At 48.8% G+C, this 21,916-nt stretch overlaps 1 protein-coding gene across 1 annotated transcript; it reads right to left on the bottom strand.

Moving 5' to 3' along the window:
- Positions 1–1,394: 1,394 nt before the first annotated feature.
- CLDN3 (claudin 3) lies at positions 1,395–2,663 on the bottom strand. Its single transcript, XM_036825966.1, has one exon. The coding sequence runs from the start codon at positions 2,421–2,423 to the stop codon at positions 1,761–1,763; it is 663 nt and encodes a 220-aa protein (XP_036681861.1). The 5' UTR covers positions 2,424–2,663; the 3' UTR covers positions 1,395–1,760.
- Positions 2,664–21,916: the final 19,253 nt, after the last annotated feature.

Genomic DNA, 21,916 nt, shown 5'->3' with positions numbered 1-21,916 from the left:
GCCAACGCCCGCCTTCTTGAAACTCTTTTTTTCTCTTTGGTTTCTAGACTGACCTCATCCACTTCCGTGGTTTCGGTTGCCATATGTATGCTAACAACAGCCAGGTTTACTGTTCCTGAGTTCCAGATCTCTACGTATGCCCTGTCACTTCCTGGACATCTCTGCCTGGAGGTCCCACAGGCTTGCCAAACTCTGTTCACTCACAACTGAAACCGTCATCTTCCCCCAGCAACCTGGTCCTATTTTGGTAAATGGCACCACCAGCCAGTCAGTGACCTAAGGCAGAAAATTGGGGTTATCCTAGCTCTTTCCACTCCCTCACCCTGCATATCCAAATGGTTCTCCAGCCCTGCTCGCCTTGCTTCTTTTACAACGCCCCCTCCCCATCAGGCCTGGTCCCCCATCCCACTGTCCCTGCTTTATTTCTGGGCTGCATTATCTCACACAGGGATAGCTGCACAGCCTCTAAGATGGTCTCCTGCCTTCATCCCCCTCCTTGAGTCCCAGTTCTGCAGGGGCAGCTGGAGAGGTTATTTTAGAGTGTAAATTTGACCAGATACGTCCCTTCCACGATTCCCATAACATTAGATTAGGGTCCCAAATCTGTAATTCTGCACACGAGATTCTCCATGACTTGGCCTCTTCTGGACCCAGGGCCCCATTGCCACTTCCTCCCTCACCTTGTTATCTACCCAGCCACTGGAATCCCACTTTCCTGGTTCTGGACACCATCCCCCTTTCCCACTGCCTGAACCTCTTACACCTTCTCCAAGACACAAGTGTTTCCAAACCTTGTTTACCTTAGCATTAGAATGTCACCAGAGAGTTCTGAGTCCCCCCCCTTTCCCTCCCTCAAGGGTTTCAGGAAGAAAATGAGGCCCCTCTCTCACCTCTTCTCCTGGTGAGAAGATTCCACTCAGCTTTCTTTGGTAGTGTGTTTTACCAAAACAATAGATCTTTTTGTTCTCCTTTCCCAAATATGAAATCATAGCATTGAATGTGCTCTTTCACACGCCACAGGGGAGATTCAGGTGTGCGGGAGCACTGTGGAGGGCCGGTGCTCCAGGCACAAACCCTAGAGAAGGGGGTCCCTGACATCCTCCTCCCACCTCCCCTATGCCCGGAAGTGCTCATGCCTGCCCCTCCAGATTGGGGCGTCATCGTCTGAATCCCCAGTGAACAGGCCAAAGGACCAACTAGCTAGTGAGCATCCAGCTAAGTTTACAACCCCACTTTCTCGGCTACCGAAACTCGGTCCCTCTCTAAGCTTCATCCCGGGCAGTGGGAGAGCAGAATCCAGCCAAGGCCAACTGTTGTGGGGGTGGGGGTGGGGGAGCTCTGCAGGGAGGTGGAGGCCTGTCCGCGCTCAGGACAAGGAGGCGCACGCAGGCAACTGCAAAACGAAAGGTTTTTATTGAAAAATATCAAGTGGCCCTTTTCAAGACTGCGGGTCCCTGCTCAACGAGGGCTGTCAGGCCGCAGCCCGACGGGGCGAACAAGTGGAGGCAGTCACCCCAGCTCCGCGCTCCAGAGGGGCAAGGTTTCATGGTCCATGCTGGCTGGCCCCTGGGCTCCGCAATCCCGCTCCCGGGCCCGAGGAGGGGTGGCAGCTGGGGAAGGGGGCGCCGGGAGGTCCCCTCCCAGTCCAGCGAGAGAGTTGCCTGGCATCTGGGTGGGCTGGTCTCCGATGCAAGGCCGCACGCAGGCCTGGTGGGCGCGCCAGCTCGTGGGGGTGGTGGAGGCTCCCCGCGGCTGCTCACTCAGACGTAGTCCTTGCGGTCGTAGGCTGTGCCGGTGCCGGCGCCCGGGCCGGTGGAGCGCGGCGCCGAGTAGAGGATCTTGGCAGGCGTGTGTTTCTTCTCGCGCGGCGGGCACGAGCAGCAGAGCAGAGCGCCCCCCAGCAGCTGCAGCGCCGCGGCCGCCCAGCCCGCGTACAGGGCGGAGCCCATCTCGCGCTTCTGTGCATCCGGCACCAAGGGGTTGTAGAAGTCCCGGATGATGGTGTTGGCCGACCAGGACACCGGCACGAGGGTGAGCAAGGCGGCCAGCAGGAAGAGCACGCCCGCCACGATGGTGATCTTGGCCTTGGCCGTGTCGTCCTGCACACAGTTGGTGCACTGGGCACCCACGAGCGCCACAAGGAGCCCGAAGGCGGCCAGCAGGATGGCGATGACGATGAGGGCGCGGGCCGCCTGCAGGTCCTGCGGCAGCGCCAGCAGCGAGTCGTACACCTTGCACTGCATCTGGCCCGTGCTCTGCACCACGCAGTTCATCCACAGGCCCTCCCAGGTGATCTGCGCCGTGATGATGCTGCTGCCGATGAAGGCCGTCACGCGCCACATGGGCAGCGCGCAGCACACGATGGTGCCCAGCCAGCCCAGCACGGCCAGCGAGGTGCCCGCGATCTCCAGGCCCATGGACATGGCTGCCGCGCCAAAGCCGTCACTGGAGGGCGGCTCCGGGTGCGGGACGACGAGGGGCCGGGGCCGCTGGGGCCTGGGCGGGAGCGGCGGTGCGCCGACGGGCTGACGCCCGGATTGATGGAGCGACGGACAGACACACGGATGGCGCGCGCCCTAAAGGCTCCGCTCTGCCCGTTCGCGCAGCGGCTGCGCCTGCACCTGCCTGTGGCTTTGTAGGCGGGCGGCAGCGACTGGGCTGGCCCTGGGCTGGGGCAGGTTAGTTTTCGATCCCGGCCCAGCGCTCCGGCGGGGGAGGGAGGGGCGGAGCCGCCCTCTCCCGGGCCTGGGGACAGTGACGTGGCCCCTCTTCCCACCTTCACTAAGCGCCCTGGGAGGAAGGACTTGGCCAGGAGTGGCTCACGGCGCGGGGGTGGGGGGTGCCAAGAGAGGGCGGGGCCGAGACCTGCGCCCCCGCCCCTCGCTCCTGGTTCCCCACTGCTCGGAAACGAATTCTACGGGGTGTGGGGCGAAAAGCACAAAGTGCTGGACACGCCTCCTCCCCCGCGCATTTTCAGCGCCGTTGGCACGGGAGGCGTGGGGAAAGGGGCGCTGCCAGCTGCCAGGGATCCGCGGGGACAGGGAGGGCCCACTGTGGGCGTGGCCGCGGCTGTTTTCCCAGAGTGGGCCGCTGCCCCGGGAGCTGCGCACCTGCTCCTCGGTCCCTCTGGCCTCTGAGGCAGCGCTCCCAGCGCAGGATCTCGGCCTGATCCAGGCCCATGGGGTTGCCATCCCTGGACGTCTGGACTCAGAAGCCAGGGACAACCCGCAAAGGCGCCCAGAAGACACCCCTGAGCCAGTGCTGAACTCAGATCTCTAGCCCCTCTCCAGCTCTCAGCTCTTAACACTCGCAGTGACCCTGGAGCCCTTTAGCTGAGCTGCTCTCCCCTCCCACAGCCGCCCCCATTGAGTCCCCTCCCTTCACAGAGCCCTGGTCCTCTCTCCCGCTGCGCCGGCGGGGAGTCAGAACCGGGATCCACCTTAATGAAACAGTGGTGAAAGAGGTTTGATCCAGGCAAAAGTGGGAAGTCAGACATTACCTGCAATGGCCTTGCTCCCACACCTGGGCTATCCCTCGCCCTGCTTAGAGCCCTACGGAGTTGGCCTTGGAGGCCCTGTCCCCCACCTTCCTGGCTTCCCCTCACCTCAGGGCCCCCATTCTTGCCGTGTCCTCTGCCTGGGACATTGCAGAGACCACATGGCTCACCCCTTTCACCTTTCATGTTTTTGTTCCCAGCCAGGCCTTCCCTAAGCACACTATTTAAAATCACAGCTGGGACTTCCCTGGTGGCGCAGTGGTTAAGAATCTGCCTGCTAATGCAGGGGACAGGGGTTCCATCCCTGGTCCGGGAGGATCCCACATCCCGCGGAGCAACTAAGCCCTTGTGCCACAGCTACTGAGCCTGCGCTCTAGAGCCCGCGAGCCACAACTACTGAGCCCCCGTGCCACAACTAGTGAAGCCTGCGTGCCTAGAGCCCGTGCTCTGCAACAAGAGAAACCACCGCAATGAAGAAGCCCGCGCACCACAACGAAGAGTAGCCCCCGCTCGCCACAACTAGAGAAAGCCCACGCGCAGCAACGAAGACCCAACACAGCCAAAAGTAAATAAATAAAATAAATTTATTTTAAAAAAATTAAAAAATAAAAGAAGATCACAGCTGGAAATTCCTCGTCGGTCCAGTGGTTAAGACTCCCTGCTTTCACCGCAGTGGCCCAGGTTCAATCCCTGGTGGGGGAACTAAGATCCTGCAAGCCACGTGGTGTGGCCAAATAAATAAATAAATAAAATCGCAGCTATTCACCCCACTATGTCCTGTCCCCTTTTTATACTTTACATTCTTTTTTAGCATTTAACACCGTCCATCATACTCTATATTTTTCTTACTTATTTTTTATTCTCTCTCTCTCTGCTCTAGTATGTCAGCTCCACTGGGACATCCAGAAGGTCCCCAAACAGGCAAGGGTTTCTGCTGGTTTTATTAACTGCTGTATCTCCAGTGCCCAGAACGGTGCTGGGTCCTCAAGAGAAAGTTGATTTAGAAAGTTGATGCAAAAACATCATTTTCTTTCATTCCTGCAACATTGTCTGCCCGGGGGCCCTCTTCCTGGCATAAATGACTGATAATGGGACACTACTCTGTCACGTGCCTTTGGAATCTAGTCGGAACCTAGGGCACTTCCAGGCGAGATGAGAAACCTCATCAAACCGGGCCTAGGGGTTTTTCTGGTTTGCCCCACATCTCTCAAATCCAGGCATGCAGCCTATGTCTCCCTCCGTAAGGGTCCAAGCCCTGGGGTGAGGTAAACAGGGCCAGAGGCCCATGGAAACCAGGGTCCTACTTCTCGCAGGGGCAAAGGTCTTGGGCTGGGCCTGTTGGGGCTGGGTTGGGCAGGGCTGGGAGTGCCCGGCCAGAGGGCCCCGCTGGTGCTGGGCGGGGGCTGCCCTGGAGCAAATTCTTGAAGGCCAGGTCCATCCAGTGGACTGCTGGCTGCTGCAGTTTCCTGGTTAGCAGTGTGGCTTTGGGTCGGAGGAGAGGCAGAACACTCGGGCAGCGTGGCTGAGTATAGGGTGGGTGCCTGAAATCACATGCTTTTGTCCTGAGAGTGGGTTTCCTGCTGGTTTTGCCCTGAGCTCTGTCTCTTGCTACCTGTGAGGCTGAGGAAAGTCACGTCCCCTCTCCTAACCTCCATTTCCTCCTCTGCCAAATGAGGAGATTGATGCCTACATGACCTACCTCACAGGGCACTGATGAGAACGGAGGAAACGTATGTGTACTGCAAACCAGAAAACAGCCAGGGCCAGACAAACCGGTGGGCAGAGAAACAGTGTGGAGGAGGTGGAGGGTTTAGTTGGACAGACCTGAGGTGGAGTCCAGCTCCACTCTTCTCAGTCCTGTGGCCTTGAGCAAGTCCTTTCCCACCTGGACTCGGTTTCTTCATCTGTGAAGAGGGGTTTGTTCTGAGCTGCTTGGGTTCGGGGGGTGGGTGGGCAGGAAGAGGCGCCTCGTTCCTGAGCCTGAATGAGGTGGACTTGCTGGGCAGGGCTGTGAGGAGAAGAGGCCGGCAAGACAGAAAGCTTCTTGCCCAGGGGCCAAACTTCAGGGACGCTGGGCAAATAGCTTCAATCAGCGTTTTGCTTAATATCGTCCATGGTCCTTACAACTCAATAATAAAAAGACAAATAACCCAATTAAAAAAATGGTCAAAGGATCTGAGTAGACATTTGGAATAGACAAGGAAGACATACAAATGGCCAAGGTGCACATGAAAAGTTGTCTGACACCATTAGTCATTAGGGAAATGCAAATCAAAACTACAAAGAGGGACTTCCCCGGCGGTCCAGTGGTTAAGACTTTTCCTTCCAATGCAGGGGGTGTGGGTTTGAACCCTGGTTGGGGAGCTGAGAGCCCACATGCCCCGCAGCCAAAAAACCAAAACATAAAACAGAAGCAATATTGTAACAAATTTAATAAAGACTTTAAAAATGGTCCACATCAAAAAAATCTTAAAAAAAAAAAACTACAAAGAGATAAAACTTCATACCTATGAGGATGGCTAGAATCAAAAAGATGATAAGTGTTGCAGAGGATGTGGAAAAATTGGAACCCTCCGACAATGCTGGTGGCATTGTAAAATGCTGCAGCTGCTTTTGAAAACAGTCTGACAGTTCCTCAAAAGGTAGAATTACCATATGACCCAGCAATTCCATTATTAGGTATTTACCCAAGAGAAATGAAAATGTACGTTCACACGAAAAACTTGTGCACGAATGTTCATAGCAGCATTATTCCTAATAGCCCGAAAGTGGAAATGTCCTAAATGTCAGTTGATGAATGAATAAACAAAAAGGAGTGTATCTATACATGCAATATCATTCAGCCATAGAAAGGAATAGAGTTCTGATATGTGTTACAACGTGGATGAACCTTGAAGACGTTATGATAAGTGAGAGATACCAGTTGCAAAGGATGGCGTATTATATGATTTCATCTATAAAAATGACCCAGGACTTCCCTGGTGGCTCAGTGGTTAAGAACCCGCCTGCCAATGCAGGGGACACGGGTTCGAGCCCTGGTCCGGGAAGATCCCACATGCCGCGGAGCAACTAAACCCGTGCGCCACAGCTACCGAGCCTGCGCTCTAGAGCCCGTGAGCCACAACTACTGAGCCCGTGTGCTGCAACTACTGAATCCTGCACACTATAGAGCCCGTGCTACGCAACAAGAGAAGCCACTGTAATGAGAGGCCTCAGCGCAGCAATGAAGGGTAGCCCCCGCTCGCCACAACTAGAGAAAGCCCGCACACAGCAACGAAGACCCAACGCAGCCAAAAAAAAAAAAAAAGATCCAGAGTAGGAAAATCTATAAAGATAGAAAGTAGATCGGTCGCGGTGCTGGGGTGGTGGTGTTGGGAGGAAATGGGGACTAACTACTAATGGGGACAGGGTTTCTTTTTGGGGTGATGAAAATGTTCTATTGATATAATTGATTGTTGTTGATGGTTGCATAGCTCTGTGACGATACTAAAAAACCATTGAATAGTACAATTTAAATTGTGAGTTGTATGGTATGTAAATTGTATCAATAAAGCTGTTAAAAACCACAATGGTGCTGGGTGGGGGGGCTGCAGTGTGTGTTTGTGTGGTATGTGTGTCCCCGGAGAGTGGGAATGAGGGTGGGATGAAGCTGTCTTTTAATGGAGAGTACTGTGGGGGTTGGTGAGAGGAGGGTGAGGTTTGGGGGCTCCAAGCACAATGCTTGTCTCCCCCTCCTCCATTCCTGAGCCTCCTATCCCGAAACAGCAGCATGAGCCAAGGTGGGACCGATGCTCCAAAATCCCTCCAGTTAGTGCTGAGTGACCATAGGAAGGGGAGTTCTGATGCTGTCTTGGTCCAGGAGAGCTTCCCGTAGGAGGAGGTTGGGCAGGAGCTGGTAGAGAAGGATTTGGCTGGGGGAGGTGACTAGGTGTGTTTGAGGTGAATTGTGTGTGTGTAACTCCAAGAAGCAAGGGGGTAGAAAAAGAGGAACTGAAAGAAGGGTGCCCCCAGCTAGGAGATTAGCCTGTTCCCCATCTCCCACCCAGTGTTCAGCCCCCCAGAAGTAGCCATCAGGTCCCCAAGGCCTGCCTTTCCCCTACTGCAGTGGTGGCATCCTCCCCTTTCTCCCATCCCAGCACTCTCAGCCTGGGCCCCACCTCTCCCCAGTGGGCAGTCTGTACTGAATTATACCATTGGCTTTCTTGGTTCTCCAGTTTGCAAATGGCAGATTGTGCGACTTCTTGGCCCCTATAACTGCATGAGCCAATTCCTATGATAAATCTTCTATTATGCGTATCTGTATATAGTCTATTAGTTCTGTTTTTCTTGAGAACCTTTACTAATGTGGTAGAATTCTCCAGTGAAAACTGGGCCCGTAGATTACTTTCTGGGAGTTTTAAAATTACAGATACTTAATACTTACAGGTCTATTTAAATTATCTATTTCATACTGAGTGAATTGTTGTAGCTGTGTTTTTTGAGAAATTGGACCATTTCATCTAAGTGGTTGAATTTATGTGTGTTCATAATATTTCTTATTATCCTTCTGATATCTGTAGGGTCTGTATGATAGCTCCTGTTTCATTTCTATTGGCAAGTTGTATCTTCTCCCTCTCTCTCTCTGTCAGCTAGAGGTCAGTCTTTGTCAGCTAGAGGTTTGTCATTTTTACCAGTTTTTTTTTTTTTTTCCCCTCAAAGAAACAGCCCTTTGTTTCATTGATCTTCTCAATTTTCAATGTCCTTGATTTTTGCTCTTCTTTATTATTTTCTTATTTCTACTTGTTTTGGGTTTATTTTCTCCTCTTTTTCTAAATTCTTGATGTGGGAGTGTAGATTTTTGATTTGAAACTTTTCCTCTTTTCTAATATATGCATTTAGTGCTATAAACTTCTCTCTTAGCACTGCTTTATCTGTGTTCTACAATTTTGATATGTTCTACTTTCATATTCACTTATTTCAATGCATTTAAAAAAAAATTTCCCTTGACCTATGGCTGCCTTTTGAGTTATGGAACAAGAAGTGTGCTGTTTAGTTTCCAAGTGTTTGGAGCTTTTCCTGTTGTCATTCTGTTATTGATTTCTAGTTTGATTCCATTGTGGTCAGAGAGCATACTATATGATTTCAATTAATTTAAATTTGTTGAGGGAATTCCCTGGCCATCCAGTGGTTAAGACTCAATGCTTTCACTGCCAGAACCTGGGTTCAATCCCTGGTTGGGGAATTAAGATCCTGCAATCCAAGCAGCACGGCCAAAAAAAAAAAAAATCCATGGAGATTTGGTTTTGGCCCAGGATATGGTCTATCTAGGTTTTTAATTTTTAATTAAAAAAAATTTTTTTTAAGATTTTTTGATGTGGACTATTTTTAAAGTCTTTATTGAATTTGTTACGATATTGCTTCTGTTTTTTGTTTTGTTTTTTTGGCCCCGAGGCATGTGGGATCTTAGCTCCCAGACCAGGGATCGAACCTCTGTCCCCTGCATTGGCAGGCGAAGTCTTAACCACTGGACCTCCAGGGAAGTCCCTATCTAGGTTTTTAAAACAAATGTGTCTTCTGCTGTTGTTGAGTGGAGTATTCTATAAATGTTGATTAGATCCTGTTTGTTGATGGTGTCACTGAGTTCTATAACTTTGCTATATTTCATCTAGTTGTTCCATCAATTGTTGAAAGAGAAGTGTTAAAGTCTCCAACTATAATTGTGGTTTTGTCTATTTGTCATTTTAGTTATGTCAGCTTTTGCTTCATAATTTGCAGTTTTGTTGTTTGATAATGCATACACATTTAGGATTACTATGTCTTCTTGGTAGATTGACCCTTTTTTCATTACATAATGTCCCTCTTGGTCTCTGGTAATTTACTTTGCTCTGAGGTCTAGTTTATCTCTTATAAATATAGCCACTTTTACTTTCCTTTGATCGTTTTCATGCTATATCCTTTTCCATTTACCTTGCCTATGTCATTATATTTGAAGTGAGTTTCTTGTACACAACATACATTTGAGTCATGCTTTTAAGCACTCTGATAATTTCTTTTAATTGATACAGAGGCATACCTTGTTTTATTGCACTTCGCAGATATTGTGTTTTTTTACGTTGAAAGTCTGTGGCAACCCTGTACTGAACAAGTCTATCGGTGCCTTTTTTCAACAGCATTTGCTCACCTGGTGTCTCTGTGTCACATTTTGGTAATTCTTGAAATATTTCAAACTTTTTCATTATTATTATGTTACGGTGATCTGTGATCAGTGATCTTTGAAGTTACTATTGCAAAAAGATTATGACTCATGAGGCTAATGATGGTTAACCTTTTTTAGCAATGAAGTATTTTTAAATTAAGGTACGTAAATTGTTTTTTAGATATAATGCTATTGCACAATTAATGAATACTGTATAGTGTAAACATAACTTTTATATGCATAGGGAAACCAAAAAACATGGGTGAGTCACTTTACTGCTGTATTTGCTTTATTGTGGTGGTCTGGAACCAAAACTGCAATATCTGTGAGGGATGCCTGTATTTAGACTATTTACATTTAATGTAATTATTGATATGTTAAAGCTTAGTCTGACATTTTATTTTTTGTTTTCTGTTTGTTCTCTCCGTTTTTTTTTTTTTTTTTTTCTGTTTTCTTTTTTCTGCTTTCCTGTGGGTTACTTGAACAGTTTTGAAATCCATTTTATCTATAGTGTTTGTTCTTTTTTAAATATTTATTTATGTCTTAGTTGCTGCATGCAGGATCTAGTTCCCCACCCAGGGATTGAACCCGGACCCCCTGCATTGGGAGCATGGAGTCTTAACCACTGGACCACTAGGGAAGTCCCTCTATAATGTTTTTGAGTGTACCACTTTATATAGCATTTTTGGGTGATTTTTCTGGATATTACATTATATGTATATTACTTACCACAATCTATTTGGTCTCATCATTTTACCTGCTCAAGAGAAGTACAGAAAACTTACCTCCCTTTATGTCCCTTTACCCTCTCCGATTTATCACATTGATATGTCTTAAACACTTCCTCTCTATATATTTAGAACCACATCAGACAGTGTTGTGATTTTTGCTTCAACTGTCAAACATAATTAGAAAACTCAAGAGGAGAGGAAAACCTTTTGTATTTTATTTATTTATATAAGTAAATAAATAAATGCATATGAATATATATTTTTTGATTGGCTGAGTTTGACTATTATTATTATTATTTTTTGTGGGAGGGTGCCGCGCCATGCGCGATCTTAGTTCCCCAACCAGGGATCGAACCCGTGCCCCCTGCATTGGAAGTGCGGAGTCCTAACCACTGGACCACCAGGGAATTCCCAAGTTTGGCTATTACTTATTAAAGTTTAAAAGCAATGCCTACTTACACAGGAAAGTCAAAATGGAAAAGGATATTAGAAAAATTATAATCCCATCCATTTAAAGATACCATTATTGACATCTGGCTGTATATGTTTCAAGACGCTTTTCTAGTCATTTCTATTCAAAAGTGGTGTCCACTAGAATGTAAACTTGATGACTGTAGGGACCTTGTCTGTATGCTTCACCACTTTATTTTTAGCAGTAGAATAGTGCCTAGCAGAGAGCAGGCACTCAGTAAATACTTGTCAAATGAATATGTGAGTGAGTCCTGTTGTACTACTGTGTTATAATATACTGTAATTAAATTGTTTGAATTGAAAAAAGTTTTCATATTTCATATTTCATATCTAGGCTCCCCATTGGCCTTTGTGGTGTGGGTGTGGGTGGGGCCACAGTTTCTTCTCTGGTGTTTGTCCTAATATAGAATGGTTATTTTTAAATTTTATTTAAAAATTTTTTGGCTGTGCCGCATGGCTTGCAGGACCTTAGTTCCCTGACCAGGGATCGAACCCTCACCCCCTGCAGTGGAAGTGTGGAGTCCTTAACCCCCACTACCCACAAACGGCTGACAAATATTTATTGAGCACCTACTGTGTGCCAGGTACTGTGTAGGCGCTGAAGGCAGGGCCAAGGGTCATTCCAGCTGATGACTCCTTGCGTTCTCCCCACCTCATCCCGCCCCCAAACAAACCACTGCAGGGATGACGTATCACTCTTCTAGCTACCACTATCTTTAAGAACCCCAAATCTGTCACCCCATAATAAAGCTGATTTGAAGTGTTACTGTCTTTTGGAGGGACTGCCAGGAAATTCCCCTAGAATGGTAATTGTCCAAAAGCTTTCTGTCCTTTTAGGCTGCCTCTTTCCTGGTCCTTTGACTGGAGAAAGCAGAATTTTATTGGGGCTTTTTTGGTCTTTGTCCAGTGGTATCTCCCACTTGCCTACATCTTCAGTTCCATGTTTGGGATACATGAGGGAAAAAGAAAACCCAGGGCACTGGCACAAAAACAGACACCTAGATCAATAGAAAAGAATAGAGAGCCCAGAAATGAATGCACACTTATATGGGCAATGAATCTGTGACAAAGGAGGCAAGAATATACAGCGGGGAAAAGACAGCCTCTTCAATAAATGGTGTTGGGAAAACTGGACAGCTATATGCAAAAGAATCAAACTGGAATACTTTCTCACACCATACACAAAAATAAATTCGAAATGGATTAAAGACTTAAATGTAGGACCTGAAACCATAAAACTTCTAGAGAGGGCTTCCCTGGTGGCGCAGTGGTTAAGAATCGCCTGCCAATGCAGGGAACATGGGTTCGAGCCCTGGCCCGGTAAGTTCCCACATGCCGCGGAGCAACAAAGCCCATGCGCCACAACTACTGAGCCTGCGCTCTAGAGCCCGCGAGCCACAACTACGGAAGCCCGTGTGCCTAGAGCCCGTGCTCCGCAACAAGAGAAGCCACTGCAATGAGAAGCCTGCACACTGCAAAGAAGAGTAGCCCCCGCTCTCCGCAACTAGAGGAAGACTGCGCGCAGCAACGAAGACCCACCACAGCCAAAAATAAATAAATAAAATAAATTAATTAAAAAACAAACTTCTAGAGAAAACATAGGCAGTAAGCTCTTTGACATAGGTCTTAGTAATATCTTTTTGGATATGCCTCCTCAGGCATGGGAAACAAAAGCAAAAATAAACAAATGGGACTACATCAAACTAAAAAGTTTACACAGTGAGGGAAACTAAAGGGAAATGAAAAGGCTGCCAATTAATGGGAGAAGATATTTGCAAACAATATATCTGATAAGAGGTTAATATCCAAAATGTACTAAGAACTCATACAACTCAACATAAAAAACAAACAAACAAAACCTGACTGAATAATGGTCAGAGTATCTGAGTAGACATTTTTCCAAAGAAGACATACAGATGGGCAACAGGCACATGAAAAGATGCTCAGCATCACTAATCATCAGGGAAATACAAATCAAAACCATAGTGAGGGGACTTCCCTGGCAGTCCAGTGGTTAAGACTTTGCCTTCCAATGCAGGGGGTGTGGGTTCGATCCCTGGTCGGGGAACTAAGATCCCACATGCCTTGTGACCAAAAAACCAAAACATAAAACAGAAGCAATATTGTAACAAATTCAATAAAGACTTTAAAAATGGTCCACATCAAAAAAATCTTAAAAACAAACAAACAAAAACAAAACAAAACAAAACCCATAGTGAGATAGCGCCTCACACCTGTCAGAATAGATATTATTAAAAAGATAACAAATGCCAAGTTTTGGTGAGGATGTGGAAAAAGGGAACCCTCACACGCTGTTGGTGAGAATGTAGATTGGTGCAGCCACTATGGAAAACAGTATGGAGATTCCTCAAAAATTTTTTGAGATTCCTCAAAATTTTAAAATAGAACTGCCATATGATCCAGCAATTTCACTCCTGGATATTTATCTGAAGAAAACAAAAACACTAATTAGAAAAGATAGATGCACCCCTACATTCATTGCAGCATTATTTACAATAGCCAAGATGTGGAAGCAACCTAAATGCCCATCGATAGATGAATGGATAAAGAAGATATGGTGTATACATACAATGGAACGTTAGTCATTAAAAAGAATGAAATCTTGCCATTTGAGACAACACGGATAGACCTAGAGGGTATTATGCTAAGTGAAATAAGTCAGACAGAGAAAGACAAATACTGTATGATTTCATGTATATGTGGAATCTAAAAAATGAAAGATGAACAAACGTAACAGAACAGAAACAGTTATAGATACAGAGAACAAACAGGTGGTTGCCAGAGGGGAAGGGGTTGGGGGGAGAAAAGAAATAGGTGAGGAAGATTATGAGGTACAAACTTCCAGTTGCAAAATAGATTAGTCATGGGTATGAAATGTACAGTGTGGGGAATATAGTCAATAACTTTTTAATATCTTTATATGGTGATATATTCTAACTATACTTATTATGGTAGTCATTTCCCAATGTACAGAAATATTGAATCGCTATGTTGCGTAACAGGAAGCAATACAGTGTTGTAGGTCAATTAGATTTCAAAAACAAACTCACTGAAAAAGAGATCAGATTTGTGGTTATCAGAGCAGGATTGGGGGAGGGGGAATTGGAAGAAGGCAGTCAAAAGTACAGACCTCCAGTTATAAGATAAATAAGTACTAGGGATGTAAGGTACATGATAAATATAATGAACACTGCTGTATGTTATATATGAAAGTTGTTAAGAGAATAAATCCTAAGAGTTCTCATCACAAGCAAAAATATATTTCTTTTCTATCTCTTTAATTTTGTGTCTATGTGAGATGATGGACGGTCACTAAACTTACTGTGATAATCATTTCACGATGTATGTGAGTCAGATCATTATGCTGTACACCTTAAACTTGTACAGTGCCTATATCAATGATAACTCAATAAAACTGGGAGAAAAAAGAAAAAGAAAAGCTGTGGCACTCATCATGAACTACGAGGAGTCTGAGGGCGGGCAGCAGCATGGTGACAACGATGAGGGCATCATGTGTCCTTGGGTCCAGAGGTCCCGAGTTGGTCCGCCTTCCCTCCACCTTTCAATCTTCTCATGCTGTTTTATCTATAAAGTCCAGGGGTTTCAGCTGTACTTGGCAGAAGGAATAGGAACACGTATGTCTATTTCACCTTCTCAGGAGTCAGTCCCCCAACTGTTGTCTTTCTTTCCTTCTTCCTTCCTTCCTTTCTTTCTTTTTCTTTTGGCCACGCCATGCAGGATCTTAGTTCCCGGACCAGGGATCGAACCCGTGCCTCCTGCAGTGGAAGCGTGGAGTCCTAGCCACTGGACCACCAGGGAATTCCCCCCCCCCCACACACCTGTTTTCTTTCACCTGGTTCTCTGTACACATATTCATTACCTGCTCGGCCCCTGTAACCACTTGAGTTTGAGACCCCTGGCTTAGCCTTTGTAGTTTAGTGTTTTGGTCCTGGGTCTCCTACTGGCAACCAGAATGAGAAAAAAAGGAAAAGGAAAAGAAAGAAACTCCAGGGAAGCTCAGTTGGGATAGGCTGGGACTGGGGGCACTGCAGGAGAGAGGCATGTGAGACCCCAGCCCCCAGCCCCTGCACTGTGCTGTGTCTTCACCTCACTAAGCCTCCCTTCCCAGGAACGGAGGGTAATGGACTCTGTTGACTTCTAAGTTTATTTAAACCTTGGGGAACCTTATCATATCTTCATGCAAACAGCACAAAGTTAAACAAAGCAGCTTTTGAGGCCCAAGGAGAGCGTAGTTGATTTAAGATAGGGCTCTATCAGAGGTTACTCAACCCTTAGTGCCTCCCGTGTTATCACTGACAGAGGCCACGTTCCCCAGCCAGGGCAGTCCCGTGGCACTCTGTGCCCCGACTCTGAGCTCCAACCGAAAGGAGACTCTTGCTGCTGAAGGAGCTCAAATATCTTTGCTAGCTGATGAGCAGCCCTGTGGGTACCGGGCAGCCTCTTCCCCAGACAGCCCAGTCCCTGCTCAATGGCCTTGCGACTACGGCGGCCACTGTGGCAGGGAAGGAGTCCACGCAGGGCTTTCTCTCACCAAGGCCGACCCCAGTGGCCTCTGGCCGCAAAGTAGCACCAATCCTGAATCCAATATGGCACTGTCCTTCCTTAGGGGCCAGCCAACCTAACGCGACTGCCATCACTCCAGACTCCTGTTGTGAGGATATCAGCAGTGTGTCCATACATCGATAGATGCCCATTTGGGATCTGGATTTGTTTTACTTGAGCATCATGCTTCTGCCAGTACTACTATTCATGAACTTACTCATGCCTCATTTGCTGTTCTAGTGAATCTTGCAATATTGTTTCTGATCTAGAAGCTGCCTTACAGCAAAAGAAGTATGGGGTGATGTCCTGGGGGTCCTGCTCTTACCATGAACCCCACGATCTAGAAGCATCTGGCCTTGCAGGGGGGATGAAATGGCCCTTTGAAGACAGCTGTGGTTCCACCTGGGAGACAACAGCGTGGCAGCTCGGACGGCCATCTTGCAAATGCTCTTACACCTCGTGCTGTTTCTCCTGCCGACAGAACACGTGTGTATTCAGACTTCCTCCTCCCCTGGCCTGCTAAAGAGGATTCAGTAATTGCACCAAGTTTGCCCCACCCTCTCCCACCTTATTGAACATAAGGAGGAAGAGTTGTTTGCTGGAGGAAAGGCAATGCAGATACATATAATAAAGTGTTGCGATGGGCAGGGGAGGAATGGAGCTCCTTAGACTGGGAGTGAAAGAGTGGTTTGGGGGGTGCAGCTTCTAGAAGATTTGCTTAGGACCAATTGTGGGGTGTGAGGAGAGGAGAAGGAAGGTGGTTTTCACCTGAGTTGTGGTAGACCACATATTTTGATAACTTTGACATCTTTCAAAAGTCAATGGTGGGGATTTCCCTGGTGGTGCAGTGGTTAAGAATCCGCCTGCCAATGCAGGGGATACGGGTTCGAGCCCTAGTCCGGGAAGATCCCACATGCCGTAGAGCAACTAAGCCCGTGCGCCACAACTACTAAGACCACGTGCCACAACTACTGAAGCCTGCGCGCTTAGAGCCCATGCTCCACAACAAGAGAAGCCACCGCAATGAGAAGCCCGCGCACCGCAACGAAGAGTAGCCCCCGCTCGCTGCAACTAGAGAAAAGCCCGCGCGCAGCAACAAAGACCCAATGCAGCCAAAAATAAATAAATTGATAAATAAATAAAAAATTTAAAATATGTTTAAAAAAAGTCAACAGTGGGGTGGGGGTTAGGGGGTTCCTATGTACTTCTAGATCATGCTTTGTAAATGTGACGCCAAGCCTGGGTGGCATTAAATCTCCAGGATCTCAGTGTTATTTGAGGATCCAGGAACTGAGGGGCGAAAATGGGGGAGGCGTCACCCTGAAGTACACCCAATGACCCACTGTCGAGAGTTTTGTTTCCTGAACTCTGTGGAAGGAGGGATGCTCCCCTGGGGTGTTGCGTGATAACAGGCCCGCTGCGCTGGAAGGGAGGAAGCCCCCTGACCGTTTTGTGTTCCTTGTGCCCCTACAAGAACAGGCGAAAGGGAATCACTACAATGGCTGAGATGATTGACTCTGACCACGGCGGGTAAATCAACTCACAGTTACTGGAGGGGAGCATGGGCGATTTGTGTAGAGCTCAGGGACCCTCCTGGGTGTCTGCATTCTGCTATCACCAGTGATAAATGTTCACAGAAGACCACCACCACCCCAGGCAGGACCGCCAAGGGCTGGTCATCTCTGTGGGAGAAGAATGCTGGCCCAGCTGGGGCTGCCAAAGCTGAAATGTGGAGTGAAGGAGGGATGGCACAGTCCGGGATCAGCTGCAGAAACCAAGATGGCAGCCCACCAGCTTGCAGCCAGACTGTAAAATTGCCCTCTTCCCTTTGAATATATTTTTTAAAATTACAAGGGGAATTCCCTGGTGGTCTAGTGGTTAGGATTTGACGCTTTTACTGCCATGGCCCAGGTTCAACCCCTGCCTGGGGAACTGTCCCACAAGCTGTGCAGTGTGGCCAAAAAACCCCCCCAAAAAACAAAAAAAACCTGGAAAGTACAAAGAATAATATAAAAAATACCCATGAGACCCCACCACTCAGAGTTAGCAAGTTGTTACATTCTGCCGGAGACCCTTTGTACCCCTTCCCTATCCCACTCACTTCTCTTCTTCTGGGTAACGGAAGTTGACATGGCATCTTCCTGTTCAGATTTGTATAGTTTTGCTACTTAAGTATATACCCATCCACAATACATAGAACTTCTTGCATATTAAACATTTTTACATGGATGGTCTTATATTGTACACATCATTCTGCAGTTTGCTTTATTCAATGGTGTTATGTCTTTGAAACGTATACAGGAAGGTTTAGTTCATTCATTGTAACTGCTGTGTATATTCCATGGTGTGAGTATGTCACAGTTTATATCCATTCTCCTCTTGATGAGCATTTGGATTATTTCCATCTGTTTTGCTATTACAAAGATGTGACATACATCCTTGTAAATGCCTCCAGATGCATATGCGTGAGAGTTTCTCTGGAAGTGGAATTGCTGAGTCATAGAGTATATGCACCTTCCACCTTACCAGATCTTGCCAAATGATTCCCGAAAATTGTTGCCTGTTAGTATTATACACTCCTTCCAGCACATTAGAGAGTTCCTATTGCTACACATCTCTGCCAACACTTGGTAGCGTCAGACTTTTTGTCATTCCGTGGGTGTCAAGTTGCATCTCATTATTTTTTTTTTAAATTATAATCCTGCTTATTTTTAAAAAATATTTATCTATTTAGTTGTGGCTGCGTCAGGTCTCAGTTGCAGCACGCAGGCTCTGTGTTGCCGTGCACAGGCTTCTCTCTAGTTGCGGCATGAGGGCTCAGTAGTTGCGGTATGCAGGCTTAGTTGCCCCGCGGCACGTGGGATCTTAGTTCCCCGACCAGGGATCGAACCCACGTCCCCTGCATTGGAGGGCAGATTCTTAACCACTGGACACCAAGGAAGTCCACAGTTTCTTTTTTTGAGGCATAAAATACATTCAGTGAGGTCCTTGAAATGCACAAATCTTAAAGGTACAGCTTGAAATTTTTACATTTGAACACATCATGCACCCACCACCCAAATCAAGATACAGAGCATTTCTATAACCCCAGAAGGTTTCCTGGTGCCCCGCCCCCATCCTCCCCAGAGGTGGCCACTTTCTAACTCCTGTCACCATTGATTACTTTTGCTTATTTTTGACGTTTGTATAAGTGGAATCACAGTGTATACTCATCTGTACCTGGTTTCACTCAATACAATGTGTTTGAGGTCCACTCATGTTGTTGTGCATGTCAGTAGTTTATTCTTTTTTCATTGTTGTAGAGCATTCCATTGTGTGACGATGTCACAATTCCTATCCATTCTTCTCTTGTGAGCATTTGAATGGCTTCCAATTGTTTTTCTATTACAAACAAGATGTGACACACGTCCTTGTCCTCCAGGTACACATACCTGAGAGTTTCTCTAGAAGTGGAAATGCTGGGTCATAAGGTATATACGTCAACCACCTTACCAGATATTGCAAAATGATTCTCTAAAATTGTTGTACTAACCAACACTTCTTCCAGCATGTTGGAGTTTCTTTTTTAAAAAAATTAATTAATTAATTAATTAATTAATTTTTGGCTGCATTGGGTCTTTGTTGCCGCGCACGGGCTTTCTATAGTTGCGGCGAGCAGGGGCTGTTCTTCATTGTGGTGCATGGGCTTCTCATTGCGGTGGGTTTTCTTGTTGCAGAGCACGGGCTCTAGGCATGCAGGCTTCAGTAGTTGTGTCACATGGGCTCAGTAGTTGTGGCACGTGGGCTCAGTAGTTGTGGCTCACGGGCTCTAGAGCACAGGCTCAGTAGTTGTGGCACACGGGCTTAGTTGCCCTGCGGCATGTGGGATCTTAGTTTCCCAACCAGGGATTGAACCTGTGTCCCTAGCATTGGAAGGCAGATTCTTAACCACTGGACCACCAGGGAAGTCTCAGAATTTATATATTTATATGCTGATCCCCATGCTGTTCTACCTTGTGCCTTTTCTGGAATTTGGTGACTCATTTTGCTCTGGAGAGAAACCTCGGTATTCACCCTGTAACTATTCCCTCCAATCCCCATACCTTTTTTTTTGGGACTTACAGTAAACACTGGCAGTTTTTGCAACTATCAATAAAAATAATCATGTCTGGCACACCTGCTATCTCTAACACTGAGGCCCTGGTCTGATTGGAGAGACATGGCCTTGCCTTTGGGGAGACATTGCCGAGAAGAGACAGGCCCTGCCCTGGGAAGTCTCAGTCTGAGGTGGGTAATCACATATACCGGGAGCAGATGCTGCAGCTGGGGACAGAAATGGCCAATGTGCTCAGGTGCTGGGGATCCCAGGGACTCCTTGGAGAGGTGATTTTGCAGCTGGCTCTTGTTACATGGACACCTGTGCCGAGACATCAAGATTATGTGTGTTCTCTGAGATGGAGCCTACGGTGGGGGACAGGAGGCAGTGCAGGCGGGGCGGGGGGGCACCTCAGATTCTTGCGATAAGACAGTGCTTGGCCCTGGGGTGGTTAAAACCCAGTGTGTGCTGTCTCTCCTCATCAGGAGGCTGGGGTCCCCTCCACCCCGATCTGGCATTCCCTCCACCTCTGCTGCCCCATCTCCTTCCCTCTCTTTCCCTCATGAGCCTCTTAAACTGGCTGACTGAGAAGCCAGATTGGTTCTGGGCCAGCAGGGAGGGCCCACACCTGGGTCTGGCTGAGTCTGTGAGCTGGTCTTCGGGCTCACTGGGTGCTGTGCTTTGCTGTGAGTGAGTGACGGTGGGCTTCTCGGTGGGCTGTCCTCTGGGGGCTCTGGGGGCTGTCGGCGGATGGCAGGTGTTCGTTTCTGGGTGGGGAGGTTTGGGATTGGGTTTAGCCTGTGGGTGTGTGTCTGCGTGAGTTTGTGTTTGTGTGAGAGGGTGTGTTTCTCCTCCAGGGTGTCCACTGTTCCGGGCATGGTCTGTCCCTCCCTGTGGGTGACGGTGGGAGGCCTGAGGTGAGAGTAGCCGGCGTGGGGTGGAGCTGTTTTCTCTCGGCCTGGCCTGGTTGGCTGTTTGGGAGTAATTCCCAGGCTCTGGGGTGTCATGAGCCTGGGAGGGGGAATGAGTCACTCCCTCCCCCCCTACCAGAAACTTATTCCCTGTCCCGGGGGCCAGGTTTCGCCAGGAGCCATAAAGAGGCCCTGCCCAAGCCTCTTCCGCTTTCAGGCGGGCGAAACCCAGCCCGGGGGCTGCCTCGGAGCCAAGCGCTGCCCAGATGGCACCAAGCGGCCTGGACCCACCCCTCAGGGCTTTCCCTGGTCTATTCTGTGTGCTGAATATTCTGCCAGCTCAGAGCCGCTCCTCCCATGGCCCCTCCCATTGCTGAGCCCCTCCCTCACTGAGCCCCCTCCCTCACTGAGCCCCCTCCCCTCACTGAGCCCCCTCCCCTCACTGATCCCCTCTCCCCTCACTGAGCCCCCCTCCCCTCACTGATTCTCCCCTCCCCTCACTGAGCCCCCTCCCTCACTGAGCCCCCTCCCCTCACTGATCCCCCCTCCCCTCACTGAGCCTCCTCCCTCACTGAGCCCCCCTCCCCTCACTGATCCCCCCTCCCCTCACTGAGCCTCCTCCCCTCACTGATCCCCCCTCCCCTCACTGAGCCCCCTCCCCTCACTGAGCCTCCTCCCTCACTGAGCCCCCTCCCCTCACTGATCCCCCCTCCCCTCACTGAGCCCCCTCCCCTCACTGATCCCCCCTCCCCTCACTGAGCCCCCTCCCCTCACTGAGCCTCCTCCCTCACTGAGCCCCCTCCCCTCACTGATCCCCCCTCCCCTCACTGAGCCTCCTCCCCTCACTGATCCCCCCTCCCCTCACTGAGCCCCCCTCCCCTCACTGAGCCCCCCTCCCCTCACTGAGCCCCCCTCCCCTCACTGAGCCCCCTCCCCTCACTGAGGACCCCTCTTTGAGTCCCCTTCCGCTCTCTGAGTCTCTTCATTAAGCTTTTCTGGGGGCGGGGGCACAGGAGGGCATGAGGTCGGAAGCGCGACCGGGTGAGCGGGCTGATGCAGAGGGGAGGAGGCCCAGGGCAGGGTCGGGCTGCGTCTGAGCCAGCCTGCCTTTGGCCTGGGTGGCTTTCCATTTCATCCGGAACATGGGGGCCAGGGTTCCTGCCATCTTCCCAGGCCCAGGGGCGTGATGTGGAGGAGGGAGGAGTAGGGGGCTGTGACTCTGGAATTGAGTCACCCCAGGGGCTCCTGGACAGCCCCTACCTCTGCTCCCCTTCTTTCTCTCTCCTCACACAGGCGCACACTCATCTGCCTACCCTCCTCACCACCCACCTCCGTGAGGGCCCAGGAGAAGTCCCCCTCCTCATTCCTAGGCTCTTGGTTCTCAGGTCGGAGCCCTTGGTCTAGGCGCCCTCACCCCATCCGACCCGACAAACCCAAGATGGGGTGTCAGGGCTTTCCTCGGGGGGACTTAGA

This window comes from Balaenoptera musculus, chromosome 15, assembly GCF_009873245.2.
Source record: "Balaenoptera musculus isolate JJ_BM4_2016_0621 chromosome 15, mBalMus1.pri.v3, whole genome shotgun sequence".
Taxonomy (NCBI): domain Eukaryota; kingdom Metazoa; phylum Chordata; class Mammalia; order Artiodactyla; family Balaenopteridae; genus Balaenoptera; species Balaenoptera musculus.
This window is presented reverse-complemented; position numbering and strand designations above follow the sequence as displayed.

Bases quoted from the DNA above. Each gene is read 5' to 3' on its own strand.
- CLDN3 (XM_036825966.1), bottom strand. From the start codon at position 2,423: ATGTCCATGGGCCTGGAGATCGCGGGCACCTCGCTGGCCGTGCTGGGC.